Source organism: Rhinolophus hipposideros, assembly GCF_964194185.1.
Source record: "Rhinolophus hipposideros genome assembly, chromosome: 20".
Lineage (NCBI taxonomy): Eukaryota > Metazoa > Chordata > Mammalia > Chiroptera > Rhinolophidae > Rhinolophus > Rhinolophus hipposideros.
Genome location: NC_138066.1, coordinates 15,459,750 through 15,483,822, shown reverse-complemented (window position 1 = coordinate 15,483,822; position 24,073 = coordinate 15,459,750). Strand labels below are relative to the sequence as shown.

At 43.5% G+C, this 24,073-nt stretch overlaps 1 protein-coding gene and 1 long non-coding RNA gene across 7 annotated transcripts; one reads left to right on the top strand and one right to left on the bottom strand.

Annotated features, from left to right (window-relative positions):
• Window positions 1–393: 393 nt before the first annotated feature.
• TLCD3A (TLC domain containing 3A) lies at window positions 394–24,071 on the bottom strand. Of its 6 annotated transcripts, none has more exons than XM_081029796.1 (5): window positions 23,715–24,032; window positions 7,312–7,395; window positions 3,755–3,959; window positions 2,570–2,665; window positions 394–2,132 (listed from the first exon to the last, which is right to left on the bottom strand). In XM_081029796.1, exons 3-5 carry the CDS (start codon window positions 3,914–3,916, stop codon window positions 1,863–1,865), a joined length of 528 nt encoding a protein of 175 aa, XP_080885922.1. In that variant the 5' UTR covers window positions 3,917–3,959; window positions 7,312–7,395; window positions 23,715–24,032; the 3' UTR covers window positions 394–1,862. The 6 variants fall into 6 exon arrangements, with proteins under 6 accessions (XP_080885922.1, XP_080885925.1, XP_080885921.1 ...); XM_081029799.1 differs by having other exon boundaries at window positions 7,295–7,395; window positions 23,715–24,024; XM_081029795.1 differs by lacking the exon at window positions 23,715–24,032 and adding an exon at window positions 7,865–8,133.
• Window positions 8,254–19,061, top strand: LOC308489128. The gene is made up of 2 exons (XR_013992047.1): window positions 8,254–8,606; window positions 17,781–19,061. It is a non-coding gene; the product is annotated as an uncharacterized lncRNA (long non-coding RNA).
• Window positions 24,072–24,073: the final 2 nt, after the last annotated feature.

Genomic DNA, 24,073 nt, shown 5'->3' with positions numbered 1-24,073 from the left:
GAGAACTGGTTGGTGAGGTACTTAATTTGGGAGGCAAGGAAGTGGAAAAGGATATACTCCATCACCACCTTCATATCCATGCCCTCACTCAAAATGGGGCATTATTCTGGTTCCCTCCCCAACCTAAAGTGGCCTGGCCCTGTGGCCCGCAGTTGGGTTTCACCCTCCTACTTCCTAACTGGAATTCACTTAGGAAAAGAAGAAAGGGCCAAAAGTTACATGACTACTATGCTCGAACACTAGGACCCTGCAGTGTATTCTGGGAACCATGAGTCACAGAAACATGTTAAAGTATGAGGTAGGCCCTCTTGGTGGCTGAGAGGCTCCCCCCAACACCCCACCTCTGCCAGTTACATGGCTTTGAACACACACGAGAAACTAGCACTCAGCAGCCAGTCAAATCAGTTTACGGAATGGGTCTTACAGGAAGTCGGTATTAATGTGGTTCACAAATGAGAGTAGGGAAATATTAGTGCAATTTAATCACCACAGGGGTGATTTATAAAGATATACTGATAGTAAAACAGTAAAAAAAACATGACAGCATTTTGCATTTTTTCAATGACACCCATTAAAGACAAATAGTCAAAATTTGAGACACTGTTACATATTCAGTACTTTAAAAGTTCGTGGGCAACAATGAATTAAAAGGCACTTTGAAAAATCTAGTTTTCCACTACCAATTGTAAAACAACTTCATGGTAGCACAGTTTCTAAGACCCATCCTAGCTGATAAAGAATGATTAGTGTTGGCACCACAGGACCCCATTTGCAAATGGTAGTGAAGGAGTCGGTCCACAGGACAGATTTTGGTCGGGGCTGCCTTACCCTCTTTCTCTCTAGCCTTCTGTGGCTCAGTGGGGGTACACTCACATAGGAACAGACTTGGGACCACAAGCTCTGGCTAACCAGGAGGCAGTCTAGATGAGACTTCTCATGGTTTGGAATATACAAGTCCATTTCCACTTCATGTGAAAAGGACAGTGTCAAAGAGTGGGTAACCCAAAAAATAGCTTGGTAGCCATCATTTCACTTTACCCCTATCGTTCTTCATAAGAGCATCCTGTGCATATGGATATGGGTAGGGAAAGCTGGGCTTGAGGGAACATCCTAGAAAGGGGATAGTATTTGAACAAGCTCACAAGTTTGACGCTGGTCTTACCAGGTCAGCCTGCAAAGGTGCTGACCTGTCGGCCTCCCTAACTACTCAAGTGCTTCAGGTTCCCATCCCTGCCTCCTGGCCCTCCCCCCCATCACCAATGAGACTTCTGATCAGAAATCAGTAGACATGAGAATTCAATGTTGGCACCTGGATGAAAGGGTGAGGCAAAAAACCAATGGGTTATCTAGTAAACAATAGAAAACTACTTACCCACACGATTTTCCCAGGCCAACATCATCAGAAATTATTTTAAGAACTATGTCGTCACTTGCCTCTGCTGGCCCGGTATGTGTGGATACTGCCCTGAGTGGTTGGAAAGGTGGGTAGCCACCAACATTAGGGCCAGGTGAGTGCCCAGACACTTAACATCCTGGTCCCCCGAGCTCTGCAGCCCAAGCTCCTTCCTCCCAGAGCCCTTAAGACCCAAGGAAAGATCCTTGGGCTTGCATTTAAAACCACCTTGCTGCCCATGGAGGTCTGACAGGATCCAATAGTTGTTACTAAGAAAAAAGTGCTTTTGCAAAGGTTAAAAGAGGGAGGTAATAGGAATATTCTTTAGAGAAACTCAAACCCATCTGCTTATCAATACCCAAAAGGCTGAGGCCGCCCAAGGCACTATTTGGTCCATGGAATACTGAGTGGAGGAGGCAGGTGTGTGAGGAGGCAGGAGGTGCCCTCACTGCCTGACTCCTGGGAGCGATTATCCATCCTTTCCAGCTGGGGGAGTGTCAAAGAGCCGGGCTGCCTTCTTGCACAGCAGAGAGAACCAGTAGATCTGGGGAGCGATGAGGAAGGCATTGGCCATGTTGCAGTATAAAGGGATCCTGAACGGCACTTGGAACAGGCTTAGTCTCTGGTGGTGGCCGTAGGACCAGTACATGAAGGGGAAAAGGAGGATCCGACAGGAAAGGAAAGTGGTCAGCGTGAGGATTCCGTTCACCTTGTAGAGAAGGGTGTGTTGCTGCTTCAGCTGCAAAAGAAGAGGGAAGGGTCACCAAGAGGTTGGACCTTCAGGCAATGACTAGCCCACGTCCCACAGCAGTCAAGGCCACGCTTGGAGGAGGTGATTGAGCACTGCCGTATTTATATATGCATATAGCCTCGTAAGTTTTCCAGTAGTGATGTCGCATTTGACCTAAGCCACCCAGCTGACAGGAGCACAGGAACAGTGGATGAGAGAAAATCTGTGGCCAGGGAAAATATATATATATAAAGAACTGTATCAAATGTGAATCAAACGTACAATTTCATCCCCTTTGGCTCAGAAGACCGACAGACTTTTAAAGTGTTCAAGGGTCTCCTATCCCACTTCCTGGCACTAAGGGATTTCTCCAGACCCCACAACCTACCAAGGAAAAGCAGAGTCCATGCCCTCTGCACTATTTCTGCCATTTCATTCATACATGCCTGAATCAGAACTCTGCCCAGTGACACAAATGGAGTACTCAGTTCTGCCGTGAAGATGCAGCCAACAAAGAAGTCCCCCAGCTCTCCCCTAAGCCTCTGCAGAGGAAAAGAGGAAAAGGGGGAATAAGACATGGAATTTAAGGAACCACTGAAGGGAAATTCTAACTAGGGCTGTTGAAAAGGGTAACCATGAGAGACCAGGAAGGGAAAGGGAAATGCTAAATGGGCAGGTGGAGACCCAGTTAATACTCTGCTGCTTCCGCAGCAGTGGCACTTTGATGGTCAAATCCTTAGGGTCCAGAGGCAACTTCAGATCGGCTGATTGCATCACACACTAAGCTTTGAATTTCAATGTCAGCTGGAAGGAACTCTGCAGCCTACTTTTGGGTATCTAACTTAGTCATGCCAAGGGCACTTAGCCAGTTCAGTTCAACAAAATACGTGCCAGGTCCTGTGCTAGATGTTAGGGAGACTTCTTCAAGAATGTCATGCATTCTACTGTTCCTTTCATCTTCGCTAGGAAGCATCATAACATAGAATACCAGCTCTCGTCACCTAGTGCTACTGCGTGAGATTCATAAACTCTGAAAGCCCATGTCTCTTCATCTATGGTTTAGGGTGAACAATTTCTAATTAGTATTTTTAATCATTTCCAATTATTAGGAGCTATGATCTTTTAAATCAAGCACCTGTCACCTGGTAGGCACTCAGAAATTACTCGTTTTCTTTCTGCATCCCCATCTCTCTTATTGGGTAGGGTTTTTATGGGGAAAATGGATCTAGGGAGAAATTAAGAGACTTTACTTTGAGAGTCTGTATTTTTGTGATATGAAAATAATGCATACAGTACTCTGGCACTGTTTGAGCTCTCCTTTTTTTCAAAATAATTTGTATTGTGCTTTGTTTTTATATGAATTAAAGGCAGAACCTTTGGCAAAGGCTAGGGAATCACAAGGGGCTGGGGGATAGCTGGCGAGGAGAATCACAAACATTTCAGATTGAATTTTTCTATATAATTTTCCCGGGGGATTTCACTGAGGAAGCAGCTGGCACGAGGAAAGTCAGTGCGGTAGGAAAGAAGGAAAAGGGGGGCAATCCTGACTCTAAGTAATGGTCAGGACACCCAGTTCATCAGGAGAAACGAGTGACTAAGGCTGCTGGTGGCTATGTCCTGGGAAGCCATACCTGCGTAACTGGCACAAGGACCAACAGAATGACCACATGGTGTGTGATCATGAGGCGGTTTTTACTTAGGAAGTTTCGAAAAATGGTGAGGGTGTGTCTGCGGTCCTGTTCTCTGGTTCGGTACCATTCACAGAGGTACATGGCGTAGGTGTCATAGACCATGTACGGAATCAAAAACCAGACATATTCTCGAGCAAGCCAGTGTCTGAAAGAAAGCATATGAGTGGTCCATGAAGTAATTATGGGCATCGATCACAAAGGCTCAAAGCCAGCCTCTTCTCAAACACATTCCCTTCAGCTTTGCATTAATCAGCTGTTTTGACTCCAAATGCTTTACAATGAAGATGCTGAAATTGATGAACAAGGACAGTGAACAACTTTCTAAATCACCGAGCAAAGTCATGAGTGTCAAAAGGCAGAAAGCAGGAATGCGCTCAGCAGCATGTGTTTTAAGTGACTGGTTGTCCCTATTTGACTGATTTAGCTACTCACCTGTAATGGATTTTCTGGCGTTTCGTGACATAAGCTGACTTTGATATAGATATCGCTACCAGTGATTCAACAGCCCCACCAAGAAACTGGTTTGGAAGGTGTCCCGAATCCCAATCCAATATTTCCAGTTTAACTCCACTCATTGCTCAAGAGTTGGGAGTTTCCTCTTGCATCTGCTTGTAACCCCACTCTGGGGAGTTTCTGGCAAGTAACCCTGGCCTTTTTCTTTACAGTTCTATAGCAAATCCCAGTTCCACTCATTAAGAAAAATATGTCTGGAAATGAGCCCAGAGCTCAGGGGCTACCTTACAGCAGCCAGATACCAGAAGAGAAGCTGGGACAAAAGAGTATTCCGATTTATTTGCCTAAAAGAGTTGAATCAATATTTGCTGAATCAAAATGATAGTTTATTACTGTCCTAGAGCAGATTAGAAGGAAAGTCGCTGTAATTTCTACAATTTTGTTCCCAAATGATAAATCATAATTCTACAGAAAATTGATGTGGGAAAAAGAAAAAAGCAAACACCTAAGTTGAAATCATGTACTATGCTGGGAAGATTAGATTCACTAAGTCAGCCAAGTTTTATTGAGCACCCATGTGTTAGGAGAAGAAACAATTTTGTTTTAAGTTTCTCAAACTAGGGAACATTAATCACCTGCAGAGCTTGTTAAGGGCCCCACCCCAATCCCCACCGCTGCCAAGACTAAATGGTATGCCTACAGCCCTCAAATCTGTATTCGTAACTTTGTCTCGGGTGAGTTCCTAAGAAGCCAGTCTGTGAACTGCAACATTGGGAATATACACCACAGAAGGTGCCATTCAAGTTTCTGTTCCTGAGTGATGCCGCCACACTTACCACAGCTTAACTTCAAGAATGAATAAACAATGAAATAGGCAAACAAGTAAGGAATGGCAAGTATAATATACATGCCAGGGAACTGATGAGACAAGTTCCATTTAGGCAAAAAGATACAATATTTATTCTGCTGCCCATCTATGGTCTCCATTGCTTTCTGGAAGCAATTCCAAGTCAAATAACTATGAAGAGCTACGAAAAGCTGAGCTGGAATATAACTGGCCTCATCCCTTGAGTGGAGCCTAAGTAAGGTCTTAATATTTTGCCCACAGTACTAATTCAGTAAGATCTGAAATTGTGGCTGTTGGGTAGAATTCTCTGAAGATTTATTAACAAGAGATTTGGATTATAACCTTAACTACCACTAGCCTGAAACAGCTTTTTTATATATATAAAATGAAGATAATAATCCTTGTCTTACTTCCTTGACAGTTGTTATGAAGATTAAAAAACTGAAAGTGTGGAAGCCCTTTTAAATGTAAAAAGTACTATCCAAATATAGTCCAAACGTGTACTATCCAAATAAGTGCTTAAATTGAGAAAATTGCCTAGAGCTGTGACTCAGCCCTTCTAGGGACGTGGACCTCTTTAAGAATTTGATGAAATCCTTGCCCTACACCAACATTCTGCATATAATTTGGGGGATGTATGGATACCCGCGCCTATGTCTACACGATAGTCTAAATGAAAAGGCATAGAGTAGAACAATATTTGGGTGTATAGTATAGGAGTCCTAAAAGGCCTTTTCTTTTTTTTTAGATGATCTAGGCGCTGAGAGAGCATCCCTGTGTATCCACGCACAGGTGGAGGGCACAGAAATGTGTCTGTCTCCATTTTGCAAGCAGAGAATCTAGGCATAAAGATACACAAAGGAAGGACTTGAAAACCAAACGCAAGTTTGCTACCATGCTCAAGCGACTAAAACACACCGCTTCTGAAGAGAAAACACACAATAGTGGCGCCCTAGAACTGAAAGCTAATAGTGTGTAAATGTCTCTTTCTGAAATGTGTAGTGGTCACCTTGTTGCGTGCGCTCCTGTCAGCCCAAGATACAGCTGCGGAGGCATCATTGGTCTCAATCTTCGCACAAGAGGCTGGTTTCAAGGTCAGTCTGACAAACTGGGTGGGAGCAGTGAGGGGGTTCGCCTCATGATCACAAAATGCTCAATTAATATGAAAGCTGAACCCGACCAAATGCTATTAGCCTTTGGTGCATGTGATGCAAGTCCTTTGACCTGCCTTCTGTCAGCATTTACAATTCATCACCAAGAACTGGTTCTGTCTAAAAAAGAGGTGTAAGAAGAAAAGCACAAAAATCATGATGGCAGGCTTAATCCCAAGTAAGATCCAGGCACTAAGTGTGAGCCAGATGTCCCACTCAGGCTCCTCTCCCATTCCAGTCTCAACAGGTAGAAAGAGGGACACTTGGCAGAATCAACATGACAAAAGGATCAGGACCCGCTCTCCCTGTACATTTGACTACCACCCTGGAACTTAACTGGCAGAAAGTGAGAGTGGTTCTCAGAAGACAGGTGGGAAAAAAAAAAAAACCGGCTTCAAAAACAAAACACCATCACTACCCAGGTCTAAATACTACACAGAGCAGACCACCTGGTCTTTATGATTTGTTTCACTAGATACAGGTTTTCTGACCTGTCTGCCGCCTTTGGACTGAGCTCTTAACACACATACAAGTCAGTTTTCTGAAAGCCCCAGAAACCTCTTCACCGCCTTTAGCAAATCCAGAGGAAAAACAAGAGCATTTGTAAGGCCAGGGGTGGTGGAGTCGTACCTCTCCACAGAAGGGCTTCAGTCACCACACTGCACATGTATTGGCTGATGAATGCTCTAAAGCAGGACCCCGGTGACATCACTTAAAAGAACCAAGAGCCACCCTCTCACTTCTGAATAGTTTTCAGATGTATCTCTCCTAAAGAACTTGGATCAATGGGCCACGCTGTCCTCTCACATGTCACCTGAAATCAGGTTTAGACTCTGTCATTCTCTAGCAATTCTTCAGCTTACTTTGTCCTAAGGTGGCCATGCTGAAAAAGGTAAGGAGAGGAGGCGGGAACTACTTATGGTGCCCAAGTTTTCCCACAGCATGTGCTGAGAAAGAACTAGTGCCTGGGAGTGACTGAAATGTGCAAACTTCGAAAAAGTTCAGCGCTGACACGTGTGCTGCTTTCACCTGGCATTGGATGTTACCTGTCGGAGACCACGTTTCTACAGGCGCGGATGATGACGATCCCTGATCCGGTGGCCAACACAGCCTGCGCTGAAGAAACCACCCTAATGTGCGGCAGAAAAGGAAAAAAAAGGGAGGAGAGTGGGGAGGTGCGCGCTCAATCCAGCCCCGTCGACAGCATAAAGCCAAAACTCTTCCACCTGGCTTTTTCCCTGCCCGCGCCGGGAGGAAATCGGCGGGGCCGCCGGCCGACGTGGGTAGCAGGCCCCCGCGCGTCCCTGTCAGCGTGGGCAGCCCTCCGCCCCGCTCCCCTCTCCCCGCAGCGCAGCGCGCACGGAGCCCGGGAGGCAGCCCCCGCGCTTCCTGCCGCCCCCCCGCCCTCACCCCGAGCAGGGGCGGGCGCCGTGCAGCCCGGGGGGGGGGGGGGCGGGCGCCGTGCAGCCCGGGGGGGGGGGCGCCGTGCAGCCCGGGGGGGGCGGGCGCCGTGCAGCCCGGGGGGGGGCGGGCGCCGTGCAGCCCGGGGGGGGCGGACGCCGTGCAGCCCGGGGGGGGGGCGCCGGCCTCGCCGCCTACCTGGTGCTGACCATCACGCAATCGTGGTAGGTCCATTCGGGCCGCGCGCGGCGCAGCCACCAGGTGGAGAGCACGAAGAGCCCCGGGAAGAAGAGTGAGCCCCAGGCCAGCGTCAGCAGCATGGGTGCTCAGGGCTCGGCGCTCGCGGGGCGCCCTCGGCGAGGCTCGGGTCGGCTCCGCGCGGCTCGGAGACTGGCGCGGCCCGCCCGCCCCTATTTCTACCCTCCACCCTCCACCCCCGCCCGGCCCGGCCCGGCCCGGCCCGCCGCGACTCTGGCAGCCGCCGGCCTGGCCTGGCGCCCGCAGCGCCACTCCCCGCGTGACCAGGCCGGCGGCAGCGATAGGCGCTGGCGGTCCGGCCGGGGCGGGGTCTCGCCGCCCCCGCCCCTGGGCCCTGAGGTTTCCCGGGGTATCCCGGTCCGCGCGTGGGCTGTCCGCGGGGGCGAGCTGCTGCCCGGGCCCGCGGCCGCGGCGTGCGCGGCCCAGTGGGTTCCGAGTGCGCCGGCTCTGCGCCCGCGACAAGCGGCGAGCCGGTCACCGCCGCCTCCCGAACCGCCGCCCGGGCCGACGCCGTGGCGGGAAGGGCCGAGGCTCTCGGGGCTTCTGTTCCGTCACGGCGGACGCCCCCCCCCCCCCTCCGGGACCAGCCTGGCAGATGAAGTGCCCGCACCTGCCGCAGCCCTCCTCTCCTGCCCAGCCCCGGAGGAGAGGCGGTGTGGGGAGGGCCCCCTGAAAAAGCCAGGTAGGAAAACGCACTCAATCGAGACTCCCTACCATTAGGGCGGGGGGAACCCTCCAGGCTGGGACATGGCCTGGCGCGAATGGTGCAGTGGGCATCGCTTTGGGGGGCGGGGGGTGGCAATGAAGGAAAGGGCTGGTGAGCTTGTGGCTATCTGCTTATCTGTGGCCTGGCTTATCTACCATCACTCTTGCTTCCAAATAGGAGTCTGAAGGAAATGGTCTTTCTGCAGGCCAAAGATGGCTTTTGTCCTGCCAACCGCTGCAATTTCTCCTAAGGGGATTGCTCTGAAAAACATTAAATCCTACTACAGAATCCAACAGTTGCTCTCTCAGCAACTATATATATCCAGGTGGAATATCACCTCTGCGGACTTTCTGGGGTACTGGGGTACTGCCTCTTGGATTTGGGTCAAGGTGCTACCTAATCTTGGTGACTGTTTTGTTGTTGTTGTTGTTGACAACGGTTCTTATTTAAAAGTTCCGGGCCAGGTGCCCAAAATTGCAGTGGGCTGGAATCAATTCATTTTCACTCAGCATCAATCATATGGGCCAATACAGTAACTTCAATATTACTGGTTTGTCTCCTTCCTGGGACTTACCAAAGTTTTACTTTGCTTTGGTCTGTATCTTTCTCAGCTAACAAATGTGGGGAGAAATACAATTCATTTATGCCTGTTGCACTTGAAAAGTACTATCTGAGTCTCTTCAAATCACCATCATGCAAAGTGCTGACAAAAGGCCCTTAGGAAGATTCTGTCTGGAACAGCCCAGCCCAGCCTCTCTGGGCCACTGTTTCCTCATTTGTGAAATGAAGAGGCGGAATTACAAGCTTCTCAAGGCTCGTCCAGGTCTAAATTCTTAACATTATATGACTTTTATAAAGTAACATGATCTCTGTTAGATGCCACTTAAATTTCTCTACCATGGCAGTTACCGGTGTAGAAGCAAATATAAACATAGCTTTTAACATCTTCTATATGTTGTTAAGATGAGGGAGTTAGCCAATATTTAGGAAGCAGAAAACCTAAAGAAAAGTCTGAAATTTCTTCCACTTTGGGCAACATCTCTACCTCCCAAATTCACTGCTAACATACTTGGTGAAACGAGAAAGACACTTCAGTTTGGTAGCAAGATATCTGGCCAATACAAAGCTTTCTGTATTTTCACATTTGCATGTAGACAATGGACAGCTATCTGTAAACTTTCCATTCTCTCCGGAAGAATAAATCCTTGTCCATTCCACTTTTTATTCCCTACACATTTATCCCGGTCCCCTTGAGCTCCAGATTTTCCAGAGAGAGACAAGTGGTTACAAGTCCTCCCTGCCTTCTCTCCTTAATGGATTCAGCAACGTGAACCAAGGAGGCTAACACTTTTACGGGGCGGGAACCAATCTATACCCTGCACAAGAAGTTGCTTTTACAGCTCTTAAGGAGTCTATGAAATGAAAACAAAACAACAGATGTTTCATATACAGAAAATGGCAAGTAAAATCGGTTTCCTACACCATGCTCATGAAGTCACCAGAATGTTTAGGTTGAATCACCAGAAAGCCAACAAGCATAAACATGAACCTTGACTTTTCAAGGGACCAAACCCCTGTGGGTAAATGATAAAGCCAAATAAAAAGCACCAAGCCTTTTAAACCCAAACTTCTACTCATCCTTCAAAAGTCTTGAGTCAAATGCTTCCTCGTCCAAGAAGGTTTCCATTTACCTGTCTCTCCAAGCAGATTTATAAGTTCATTGTCAAACCTATCTTTGCATTTGAGTAGTGAGCATGTTTTTTATTTGTATGTACATTTCCCCACCAAACCGTTAGCTCTTTGAAATGGGACCATGTCTTTTCATTTTGTTTCCCGAGTTAGGCCTGGCACATTGCAAGTGCTCAAGGAATGTTTGATACTTTTTAAGCTAATGTTTATTGAGTACTTACTATGTGCCAGGCTCTATATCAAACATTTTGCCTGCAATATCTCATTGGGTCCTCACAAAAAATCTATTACCCTCACCGTGTGTGTGTGTGTGTGTGTGTGCGCGCGCGCACAAAATGAGACTCAGAGCAATTAATATATTGCCCAAAGTCATGTTGCTGGTGGCAGAGTTGGGGTTTGAACTCAGTACTTTCTGCCTTCAAGGTCCGGGTGCTTAATGACTATACCACCTTCAAACTTGAGAAGCAGAGAGTAACTCTTTCACAATGTAGTTTCTGATTAATAACCACTGTTCCTAATTGTTTACTCACAAATATAAATGTGTGGGGTGGATTTTATGAGCTCTGATGCTGCTGTTATTAACACCATTTTATATACACATAACTTTATAATCTTTCAAAGCATTTTCACATATATTGTCTCAATGGGTTCTCAAAGTAATCCCGTGAGGTAGGTGAAAATATTATTTTCATTTTACAGATGAAGAAATTTAACTGTAGGATGATAAACTGACTTGCCACCCTATGAACTGGCCAGTCTCAAGTTAAAACCAGGGGCTCCCGATTCATGTTCCAGGGTGATTTCCAAAACTTCCTGTTGTAGGGTTGGGATTTAAGGAGTTTTAAATTACACTTCTTGTGTGGGTTTCAAGAGTAAAGTTTTTATGACCAGATATTAAGATAAGACTCATTTACCAAATCAGAGTCTCACCCCTTGAACGAGAATTTATAAAGCTCCCAGTTTTGAAGGGCTGTGATGGGATTTCTCAGTGGTTTCTTCTGCCTCTGAGGTATATGACCCTGTTTTTTGGTCCCCATCTCTCTCCTTACTTTAGTCTCAATCTGGAAACCAGTAGGGTATAAGATGCAGGACTCTCCCCTATGTCTGCTCCCTGGTTTTTCAGCCTTAAATTAAAAATACCACGTTGACTTTTAAAATGCTCAATGAATATCATGATATGTGATATGTGGGCTGCTATCTTTGATCAAGGGCACTTTCTTTTTACCCAAAAATATGCATCTACATTTTTTAGGAAAAATGATTTAGTTGGAAAAACGATTGAGATCCACACATGAAACATTGAGCTCCAGAACTGAAAGAGAACTTGGAGGTCTCCGTCTACTCATCTACTTAAAAAATCATAGAGAAAAAAATAACTTATGAAATAAACATTATTTTGTTTAGATCTGCACTTCATTTCTGCGTTAGGGACCTTTGAAGCAGAGCCAGAGCAGGAAGGAGGACAACAGGAGAAATGAAGTGATGGGAAGAGACATGGAGAGAAAGACATAGCACAAGAAGAAGATCCATTGGAAAAGACAAATAGATACAGTTACGAGAGAAAAGGCCAAGATACACCTGTAGACACAGGAAAATGGACATAGAGATACAGATCTAGAGACTGGAATTCACAACAAGTGAGCAAGAGGAAACGGAATGTAAGACATAAACGTAAAATGAGTCATACAAATAGAAAGTGACAGGCTTGTATGGATCGTTCCCTTTAGGCGAGCATCAACAAAAGCCATGTTACGAGAAACATGGCACAAAGAAGGAGGCAACTTGTTCTTACAACTGAGAATGTGGCCAGGAGGAAATTAATGGCCTTCCTCTTTTGTTCTCCTGCACTTTGCACTCCATAAAACGCCTTCTCCGTCTGGCCTGGCACTGATATCTGTATGTGCATGTCCCTTTTAGACTGCATGCCTCTGATGGGCACATAGGGCCTGCTGTTGGTCCAGAAGGCAGCCATGGCATCCCGCCCTGGGGTCAGCATCAGAGGACCAGAGTTCTAGTCCTGACTCTCCTACACATAAGCTGTGTGACATGGGGAAAACTACTTACCCTCCCTGTCAAATGGGGGGGTGCCTCTACCTACCTTATTGTGAAGATGAGATATTTTCAAAATATATGTATACTATGTGCTGGGCACAGACAAGGGACTGTTTGTCTTTCTCTTGGTGTCTCTGCAGCACAGTTACTCGCTATTCAACTTCGCAATAAACATCCATGGGATTGAAGATGTCCTGGGCCTGGTCTTAGCTTCCAGAGTGCAACTTCCTCAGTTTCATTCTGGACTGTCTGCAAAGGCAAACTGTGAGAAGCACAGTCACACCCCAGCACGTGGCTTCTACAAACAGTGGGCACAGCTGCACACCACAGGGAACTCTTTGCTCCTGTACACAATGATAACGCTCCCTGTCAATAAAAAACCCTAATTCACACAAAGAACTGATTATGTAATTCCTGTCTTTGTGCATTGTTTTATAGTTTTTAAAGCACTTTCGATGCAAAACTGGTTGTTTGCCAAAAGTCGCACAGAACTAAAAAGTAGTGTGAGTTGTAAACTCACTTTTAAAAGTATATTCAAGGACATTGAACCATGCGGGAAATTACCTTTGAAATGAGTTAGCACCAGCAAATGGCTGTGAACAAATTCAGCTGCCGTCCTGAATTATCAGGTCAATAATTTTCAGTGTCTTTATGTCTCGTAAGTCATTTCATAAAATGGTTGGTGTTTGTTTATTATTTTTTTTGCTTTACGTAATTCAGATGACTTATTTTTTAGTTTTCTGATCATAAAACTAATATGTTAAAAAGTAAAACATGCCCACATTAGAAATTAATAATCACAACTGATGCCATCACTGAGAGATACTACGCTCAGATATTAGCATTTTGGCAGAATTCTTCCCAGTCCTCTTAATATGCATTTATTATGTATTTGATTGATATTATGCTTTAAATTAAATTATTTTTGAATATTAATATTTCACTTATAGCATTTTCAATGTTATTAAATTCTCAGAAATCTCATTTTTAATATCAAGTAATTTGATATTTGAATTATTATAGATTATCTTTCAAAGTGGGTTATCAACGGTTTTGAAAAGAATTTTTAACTGGGGAAGGGTACATTTGTTTTGGTAACTTTAACCTTAAAAATAGTAAGATTCCCATCCCTATTTTCACTCAGGTTCTGTCTTTAAAGTGGGCCTCATACTATCTATAGAAATCCAAGCTCCTATGTAAATATCTAGGTTTTTCCTTTTTACAGGCTGAGCTCTATTAACCTATTTACTAGACTACAATTATGTAGGCGCTTGATACATGTTAAAGGAGTGAAGGAAAAGCCATTCTTTGTGAAGCTAAGTCTGTAGTATCTTTTACCATGCACTCCCAATTTCAACCCCAAGAGTTCATTGCTTCTCAACAAGATTGTTGGTGAAAACCTAAATGGCCAGAAACTAAAAACAATGCAGAGAAAGCTGATCAGTTACAAGGTCTTAAAAGTGTTTCTTCGGGGGCGGCCGGTTAGCTCAGTTGGTTAGAGCGTGGTGCTCTTAACAAGGTTGCCGGTTCGATCCCCTCATGGGCCAGTGTGAGCTGCGCCCTCCAAAACTAGATTAAAACAATTACTTGACTTAGATCGGATGGGTCCTGGAAAAACACACTTAAATAAATAAAAGTGTGGTTTTTTTAAAGTCTTATTTGGGAAGGAATTTTCATTATATATAACAACAGGAACCTCAGCCTCAAGCATACTGGCACATGCTTATGTGGCAGTTGGCTGTCACCACTTATCTGTGACAGACCTCATAAACTATTAGTGGTCAGTCTAAAGACTGAATGAACGTGGAGTTATGAGCCAGGCTGAAATACATTTTCCCTCCAGGCAGAGCAACTTCCCACGTTGCCAGCTAACAGGATGGAGCTGCCAAGCCTCGATCTTAGAAGGATTTAGAAGGTGTTAAATAATATTAATGTAAGATAAAGAAGGACAGGGAGCACTCGCTACTCAAGATTCTGCCACGTTGCTTCTTCCTTGTGTTATAAGTTCTCATGCAGTATCTGTGGCTTGACTGGTTTGTCTTTATATGTTTTCTTTGATCTAGACTGTAAGTACCACGTTCACTCGATCTGCTGCTGTTTGACCCTCCACTATTGGGGTCCTAGCCAATATAACGACACATACATAAACCTTCACAGATTTTAACATTGGAAAGGAAGAGCAATAACTATCACTGTTTTCAAACAATATGGTAATTTATAAAAACATATAAGATGAACTAAAATAATTGAGGTAAGGTAGCTGGATACAAGATCAACATACAAAAATAAATGACTTTTCTATAATCAGTTGGAAGGTGTAAGAAGAAAAGGACAATTTACAATGTGTTTTTTCTAATTTGTAAAACTCCTAGTTTTAGATCCAACAAGAAATATGCAAGACCTACATGAAGAAAGCTACAAACCTTCACTGAAAAACATAAAAGCCTAAATGGAGAGCACAGCCCTAAAGGAAAGATTCAATATTGTAAACATATCAATTTCCCCCCAATTGATCTAGAAATTCAATATAATCCTAATCAAAATCCCAACATGTTTTTAATGGACTCAATATTAACTCTTTCTAAAGCGTATGTGAATTAGAGATCATGTCAAAGGATGACCAAGAAGTCTTTGAAAGAAGAACACTGAGGGAAGGGGAGAAATGTACAATATATCAAAACATCCTACAAATTATTATAATTGAAACAGTGTAGAAGAAATGAACTGATCAGGGGAACAGAATAGAGTCCTGAACCAGACCAACTGAAGCTAATTTGGGGCAAGCACATCGTACTTGCGAGGAAAGGAAGGACTGGGTAAAGAAGCCACAGAAACCATTAATATTCTGTTGGAAAAAATTAAATTAGTTGACTAGTGACCCCCCCATTCAAGTCCACTCAATTCCTCAGAATGTGACCTTATTTGGAAATGAGGGCTTTGCAGATGTAATTACAGTAAGGACTGAGATGAGACCATACTGGTTTAGGGGAGGCCCTAAATCCAATGAGAGTATCCTCATAGGAGACAGAAAAGGAAGGACACAGGTACAGAGAAGACAACGTGAAGACGGAGTGAGAGACTGGAACGGTGCATTTACAAGCCAAGGAATGCTGAGGACCGCTGGCAGCTGCCAGAGGTAGGGGAGAGGCATGGAAGTGTTTTTCCCGCAGTGTCTCCAAAAGGGGATCAACCCTGCTTGTCACCTTGATGTCAGACTTCCAACCTCCAGAACTGTGAGAAAATAAATTTCTGTTGTCATACGGCACCCACCCTGTGGTTATTTGTTATGGCAGCCATAGGAAACTGATACAATATCCTGCCACACCCCAAACATAAATTCCAGATATATCAAAGATGAAACATGAAAAGCAACACAGTAAATGTATTAGAAGAAAATTTTGAAAAATATTTTAAAAATTCACAGGCGAGAGAAAGCTTTCCCAAACAAAGCATAAAACCCAGATGTCATATAAAAAAGGACGGACACGTCTGTGTACATTAAAAAACAAACAAACTGTCCATCAAAAGGCACTATTAACAAAAGGCAGGTAACAGTTTAGAAAAAAATATTTGTAGTATATAGCAGAGCAAGGGTTAATATCCAGAATAGTTAAAGAGATCCTACAAATTATGAAGAAACACAAATGACCCAAAAGAATTATTCAGATGATATAAACTGGAAATACACAGAAGAAATACAAAAGGCCAATAAAAGCTTTGTAAGCAAATATATCAGTATATCAGTATACATAAAGATACAAGGATATGGACACTTTTTTCAATACTGGAAGAAGCTTAAATATGCATAAGGATAAAGCATTGTTTGTAATAGCAAAAAATTATGATCAATCTAAATATCTAATAATAAAGGCATAAAATAGTTTACAGTATGGTCAAACTATGGAATACTAGATAGACATTAAAAGGAGAGACAGACCTAAGTACAGAGAAAGATCCCCACAACATACTAAAAGGAAAAATAACAAGTCGTGGAATAATAAGTAGTGAGATGTAACTTAGGATTTTAAAAAGGTGTGAATGGTACATATATTGTTATATAATCATGCAAGGAAAGGTTTGGAAAGAAAAACACCAAATTGCTAACAATGTTTCCTCTGGGGAGAGAAGTGTGTATATAAGTGTGTGTTGGTTTTGTGTGTATATGGGGTGAGGTGAATTAAGAGTAACTTACATTTCCCTGTGTTGTATGAGTTTTTCCAATAAAAACAGTTCATTATATATATATATATATATGTATATATATATATATATATATATATATATATATATGAAAGGAAAATCAGAACAAGCACCTAGAAAGTACTAATGACTCTAACTGTTCAACCAGCTTAACTTTCTGTGGAGCATTGTTCAGTATGCATGTGAGTATTTTGAAATCTGATGAAGAAAAGCACGCTTCCTTGAAAAATACATGGAAGGTAATATTTCTTAAAACATGACATACGTGTAACATGCTTTTGGGATCATCATTTTTTATTAAATGTCAAAGTGTCCCATAAGCTCTTGGAAAGCAATGGTTTTGATTTGTCCAAGATTTTTCCCTGCTGTAACAGGACCTAGCTCAGGTTAGAGAGGCAGAAGAGCAAAAGTGCTGAACTACAACATAACAGAACTTGGTGTCAGTCTAGCATGTCAGTACTTAGCTGTGTGACCTTGGCTCCTCACCATACTGTCCTACCCACCTCAAGGACTATAGGAAAGAGTAAGAAATGATATACGAGTATATGGAAACATTTAAGCTGTGCGCATGGAGGACTACGCAAATGCACTGTATTGTATTACTCCCTAAAACCATTCACTATCATTTAGCATCGTGGATTACATTTGCCAATAGAATGCTATGTTCTAAACCCAATGGATAAATGTGCCCAGGCAAGGACAGTGAGGGCGAAGAAAAAGAAATTGAGAATAAGCAGAGTGAAAATTTTCACAGGCAACTGACAATATGTGCTTGACACTAAGCAGAGAAACCTAAGTGTGGATATAAAAAATGTGGAGCCTACTGATGGCTGTGAGAGTGGGCTCTCAAAGCAACGAGTCTCACTGGGGGACTGAGTGGAGGATGCAGTCAGAATCTGAACAATGTTATATTTAGGAAATAAAACTTTTTACTGGTTTTCTGATGTGGACCTAAAAAATTTTAGCTCGGCAAAAAATTCTTGGCTGGTGGAAGATGGCTATCAGCTGTGTATCAGTGATTGTAAGATTGGAGGGATGAGGCTTATACCTCTTACCAGAATATTGAGTGAGGGAGGGCTTGTTCCCCAGATTTTTATGTTTAGCAGAAGGAGGCGTGGGCTTAAAAAAAGTTTAATACTCAGTGGAATCCCCCCTCACCCCGCCTTAAATTTGCATGCAAAATGTGCATTTTTCTTGATTTCCTCCAAGGGCTCCAGACTCACAAAAGATTAAGAACTACTGCTGTTGACCAGGAGAAGAGGAGCAGCTGAAGATCCAGCTCAGGGAATGCAACAGAACTCAGCAGGAAGAAGTGGGGTCAAAGAAACAAGAAAACAGGACTGGATGTGAGACTGGTGGTGTGGAGTACTGAGGGTGTTAGTTACCATGAATTAATGGTAGCTACATTGTAATGATTGTACTAGCTAGGTAATGTGAAGTTTATAGAGTGTTGTTGTATTTGTTGCAGTGTGTAAGACATGTTCAAAAGGAGTTGTTCTTTTGCCCTATAGAATGATCACTTTGTTGAGTAAGTGAAGGAATTACTGACTATAACCCAGTGCTGCCGGTGGGGAAGGGGTCTAATTTAAAAAGCATCTGGATTCAGCATATACGCAGGACTGAATGCGTGAGCGACGACCGTGGGAACAGGGGAGCTACTGAAGCTGGCTGGAGATTATGATCTGTTTAGCAAGACGGGGCATGCACAGAGAACCAGAGTACCAATCAAAGCAAAACTGACTGTCCAGGATATGGAAACATTCAGAATGATGTCACTCAGGGACAAATGCTGGGGTCCAGGATATTCAGAAAATTCAGGAATGAAGCACAAGAACCTGTCATCATAAAAAGCCACATGCTAAAAACAGTCTATAAAGGAGCATGTTGAAACACGATTTCAACAAGAAAACAAGTTGAACACGATTTCATGTGGAAATTAAACTATGTTCTTCCACTACACTGTGGCCTGAGAGCTTTCGCCACCTGTAGTGACAGCAAGATCTAATGGGAGCTTTCTCTGAAGATTAGTAAAGTTGAGCATCTTTTCATATGTCTCTGGGCCATCAATATGTCCTCTTTGGAGAAATGTCTATTCAGGTCCTGTGTCCATTTTTTGATTGGATTGTTGGTTTTTTGTGTGTGGCACTTGGTCGGTTTTGTTGATTGCTAAATTCCCAGCCTTTAGCCTAGTGCCTGTCACCAGCAGGACCAGCAGGAACATGGAACACAAATTTACTGAATTTATTGAATGAGTGAATGAATGGCAGGAAGTTATCTATGGGACCTCGGGCAAGTTTTTTGTTTTGTTTTGAACTACATCTCCATTTTCTCATTTGTTAAATGGGGATGATGGTAACGACCAATCTCAGGATTGCCATACATATTAAAAGAGACAGTGCATGCTTAGCATGGTGCCTGGCATACAGCAAAGGCTAAGAAATGTTAGTTACTATTATCAACATTAAACATAAGCTCTATGAGCAACCAGAACTCTGAGTGTGGTTGTGCTTATGAGTCCAAGGGGCCATGTGGAACTTTGTTGAGGGTATTTTTGGTTATCACAATGTTGGGAGAAGGGGCTATGCTACTGGCATTTAGTGGGTAAGGATCAAGTAATTCGGATATCTGCAATGTTTTACAAGAAGTTTCACCAAAAGCCCAGCTGTTTAGGAGAAGGTCATTACAGGGAGGGAAGCTTAAATGGAATAGAGAAGTCTTGATCTTATAACATACTTTGCACAATGTATAGTACAACTACTTCAGAAACAATGAAACCACTACGTAACTTTACTAACCATTGTCACCCCAATAAACTTTAAACAAAAAAACAACAACAATGAAATCAGTAGCAAATGTAACAGGATATTGGAGATCCCTTTTAACCTAGAAGGAAACACCAAATGGACGGAGGCCACATGAAATTTACAGGTCTCACTGGATTTCATTAACAAAGGCTGTTTTAACACTACTCAATACTTCCATCCTGTATACTTATGGGTTTTTTTGCACAAAGACAAATGTTATGAAAATTCCTCATGTGGGGGTGCTTGGGTTTTTCCCATTTTACTCTGATGCTGACCTCAGAAACGCACCCCCACAATTCCCCGATAGCCTGCTGTAGTACTTCTTTTCCAATCCATCCTTTTCCCATTGCTTATTCAGGATAGGGTCTCCAAGGTTTGTGGGGGGTTTTAGATGTTAGAGATTGAGTTTATGCCTCATTTGGTGAAATTTCAATGTAGAAAGTATGTTTTCTGTGATACTTGAACATCAGCTGCACCCTATCCCACAGCATAACAGGAAATTGTTTAAAAATAAAAAGCCTGGCTCGTTTGTGAGAATCTCTCATGCTCCTATTTTCATACCCGAGTTTCTCATATCTGTAAATTTCCATTATATGTATCTTCAAAGTGTGTAATCTGTCTTTCCAGGCTTCCTCCTTCCATTAAAAGTATTTCCCTCTTCTGCTTATCATAAACAAATCAGGCTAGCCTGTTATTATGTATCTTAACGCAGTGTTTTTAAACATAGTGTCCACCTTTACCTCTGCTCTTTTATCTTCCTACACTTTTTGTACTGTGTAACGTATATTCATTATTAGTATCTTCTCTGCAAAAGGGGAGACAGGAAATGATGGAGTTGGGAGTTTCTGAGTAGCAAAAGGTTTGGGGTCACGGGAAATGCCACTGAGAGTTGACCGGTGGGTGTATGAAAGGACAATCAGTGGCAATTGGACAGCATGAATCTGTACTGGAGACAGTCACCCTGGTTTCGTGACTCTCCACAACAAAGTGGGCGTCTCAGAAGTAGAAAAACCAAAAATGAGGGGACTAGGGCTGATGACAGGCATGGTAAACCCGGTTATGTCACACCTCCGCCACAGTCCTTCAAAGGCTTTCCATTCTTTCACGTGACTTTGGAGAGCTCCACCACCTGGCACTGCTTATTTCTCCAGCCTCCTCCCTTGCCTTTCAAAGTCCCATTACCCTGGCCAGTTTCTTCCATCTTCGTGGCTTTTGGACACACCATTCCTTTCATCTGTCATTCCTTATTCGCACCCCCCACCCTTTACTTCAGCTTAAAAATCACTTCCTCAGAGAAGCCTTTCCTGACACCCAAATCCAGTCAGAACACTGTCCCTAATAGTCTCTCAGCATATGCTTTACTTGTCGTTCATAAGGACTATCACAATTGTGTTTACTTGCATGAATAGTCTTTTCAGACACTGAAATAGTTCCATGGAGACAGGCACTTGGTCTATTTTTTATTTTTTCACTTACAGTTGACATTCAATATTATTTTATATTAGTTTCAGTTATACAGCATAGTGGTTAGACATTTATATAATTTATGCAGTGGTCCTCCCAATTAGTCTGGTACCCATCTGGTATTGTACATAGTTATTATATTATTGACTATATTCCATATGCTGTACTTTACATCCCCATGACTATTTTGTAACTACCAATTTGTATTTCTTAACCCCTTCACCTTTTTCACCCAGCTCCCCTCTGGCAACAATCAGTAAGTTTTCTGTATCAATGAGTCTGTTTTTATTTTGTTAATTTTGTTCTTTAAGATTCCACATATAAATGAGATCATATGGTATTTTTCTTTCTCTGTTTGATTTATTTCACTTAACATAATACCCTCTAGGTCCATCCATGTTGTCACATGTGGTAAGATTTCATTCTTTTTTATGGCAGAGTAACACTCATTGTATACATGTACCACAGTTTCTTTACTAAATCGTCTATTGATGGGCACTTAGATTGCTTCCATATCTTGGCTATTGTAAATAGAGCTTCAGTGAACATAAGGGTGCATATATCTTTTCGAATGAGTGTTTTGGATTTCTTCAGATCAATACCCAGAAGTAGAACTGCTGGGTCATAAAGTAGTTCTATTTTTCATTTTTTGAGGAACCTCCATACTGTTTTCCATAGTGGCTGCACCAATTTGCAATCCCACCAATGATGCACGAGGGTTCCCTTTTCTCTGCATCCTTGCCAACACTTATTTGTTGATTTATTGATGATGATAGCCATCCTGACAGATGTGAGGTGATATCTCATTGTGATTTTAATTTGCATTTCTCTGAAGATTAGTGATGTTGAGCATCTTTTCATATGTCTATTGGCAAGGATGCAAAGAAAATGGAATGTCCTCTTTGGAGAAATGTCTATTCAGGTCCTCTGTCCATTTTTTAATTGGATTTGTGTGTGTGTGTGTGTGTGTGTGTGTGTGTGTGTGTGTGTGTCACTTGGTTGGTTTTGTTGATTGCTAAATTCCCAGCCCTTAGTGCCTGTCACCAGCAGGATCAGCAGGAACATGGAACATAAATTTACTGAATTTATTGAATGAGTGAATGAATGACAGGAAGTTATCTATGGGACCTCGGGCAAGTTTTTTGTTTTGTTTTGAACTACATCTCCATTTTCTTATCTGTTAAATGGGGATGATGATAACGACCAATCTCAGAATTGCCATACATATTAAAAGAGACAGTGCATGCTTAGCATGGTGCCTGGCACACAGTAAGGGCTAAGAAATGTTAGTTACTATTATCAACATTAAACATAAGCTCTATGAGCAACCAGAACTCTCGTACTTTGCTGGTAGCAATGCAAAAAATGATATAGCCACTTTGGAAAACGTTTACCAGTTTTCTTACAAAGTTAAATACAGACTTAACACACAACCCAGCAATCCAACGTCCAGGTATTTACCCAAGTGAAATGAAAACATATTCACACAGAAACCTGCACATAGCAGCTTTATTTACCATCAGTCAAAGCTGGAAACAATCCAAATATTCTCCAACCAAAGAATGGATAAACAAATGGTGGTATATCTCTAGAGTGGAATGTCACTCATCAAGAAGAAATGAACTAATGATACATGCAACGATATGGATGAAACACAAGTACATTATGCTACGTGAAGAAAGCCAGACTCAAAATGTGGCACATAGTGTATGATTTCACTTACATGACATTCTTGCAAAGTCAGACTATGGGGACAGAAATCAGGTCCGTGTTTGCCAGGGGCTGGAGTGGGGCATGAGAGAATGTGGGGGTGACGAGGGGATGATCGAGCTGTCCTAGGACTTGAGTGGTAGACACAGCTCTCAAAACTCACAGCATTATACACTAAATGCGTGGACTGTGCTGTATGAAAACTATTTCTTAATGTAAAATATGAAACAATCCAAGACAGGTGGATGTAATTACCTTTTCTTTTTTTTGTTTTTTTTTAAAAAAAAGGCATTTATATTTCTGCTTATGAAAGTACTACAGGCTCATTGCAGACATTTTGGGAAGATACACAAAGAAGGTACATTCCACCACCCGCAGAAAAGTAAATATTCCTTGCTGTCGTTTTTATAGGCACAAAATGCACACACATATAAACTGGGACCATGCTGCACACGTCTGCTTTCTGAAATACACATTTTGCTTTCTGAAAGAGTTTATGCACAGTTTCCCACGTCATTAATTTTCAACCACGACGTTATGAATTAATAATACTCTATCGTATAGCTGAGTCATATTTTTAATCCTTTATTGTTAGAAATTTTGTTGCTTCCATTTTTTTCTTTACTACATTTTGATAAAATGAGAAAAAAAGAAAGCAAGCTCGGTGGGACCAGGGACTCTTCCATCGTGGCGTTTCCCAAGGTTTCACCGGTACAACCTGCCTTTGACTGCAATTCTCGCACTGTTTTCCGTGTCTAGAGGAAAAGTGGTTCCACAGGGTTATCTGGCCTCTTGTTATTTCGTGATGGTAGGGCTGTACACCCTGATATTACCTGTATGACTAGCTTACAATTGCACAGTACTTTCCACATCTAACCTCGCCACGTGCTTGCAGGGTTACAAGCAGATGGAGCGATTTGCTCAGGATCACACAGCTTAGCAGTAGTGGCGTGGGGCTGCGGACAGTCGCGTCACAGAAGGGACACGTTTCCCCAGCTTCGGGGCGCTGCCTGATCGGGCTCCTCCCCCCCCCGCCCGCCTCCCCAGGAGGAAGCTGCAGACACCCCCAGAAAACTGCCTCGAGCTTGGCACACGGGGAACTTAACTCTAGTCAACCGGACGCTGTCTCATCCTACGTATCGTCCTTGGCAACATCGCCACTTACCCGCTGGGGTCATTCCTCCCCCGATGGCAGGGGGACACCTACTGCCACTGACCAAGGGGGCCCTGGTGGCTGAAGGATCGCCGGCGTCGCGGCCCGTGAGGTTGCTGTCTGCCGGTGGCGACGGTGCCGGGCTTACCCTCGCTAGGGGGCCCTGGGGGGCAGTCAGGCCCTCCCCAACGCCAGGGCCGTCCGTGGGGGGCGCGCCTTCGGCGAGGTAACGAGGGCCCCAAGCATCTTAAGGAGAGCTAAGGGCAGGAAGGCGCAGGGCTGCCGGGGAAGGCTCCCGAGAGGTGACAGGAACGCCTCCTCCGGGCAACCAGAGGTCAGTCCTCCGCTATCCCAGAGTGCCCCGGGTCCCG

Excerpts from the sequence above, each read along its gene's own strand:
- TLCD3A (XM_081029794.1), bottom strand. The coding sequence starts at position 7,986 with ATGCTGCTGACGCTGGCCTGGGGCTCACTCTTCTTCCCGGGGCTCTTC. Across the intron at positions 7,396-7,864 it reads TGCGTGATGGTCAGCACCAG|GGTGGTTTCTTCAGCGCAGG; the intron begins GTAGGCGGCGAG and ends GCCGCACATTAG. Across the intron at positions 3,960-7,311 it reads AGAAACGTGGTCTCCGACAG|ACACTGGCTTGCTCGAGAAT; the intron begins GTAACATCCAAT and ends GCTTTCTTTCAG.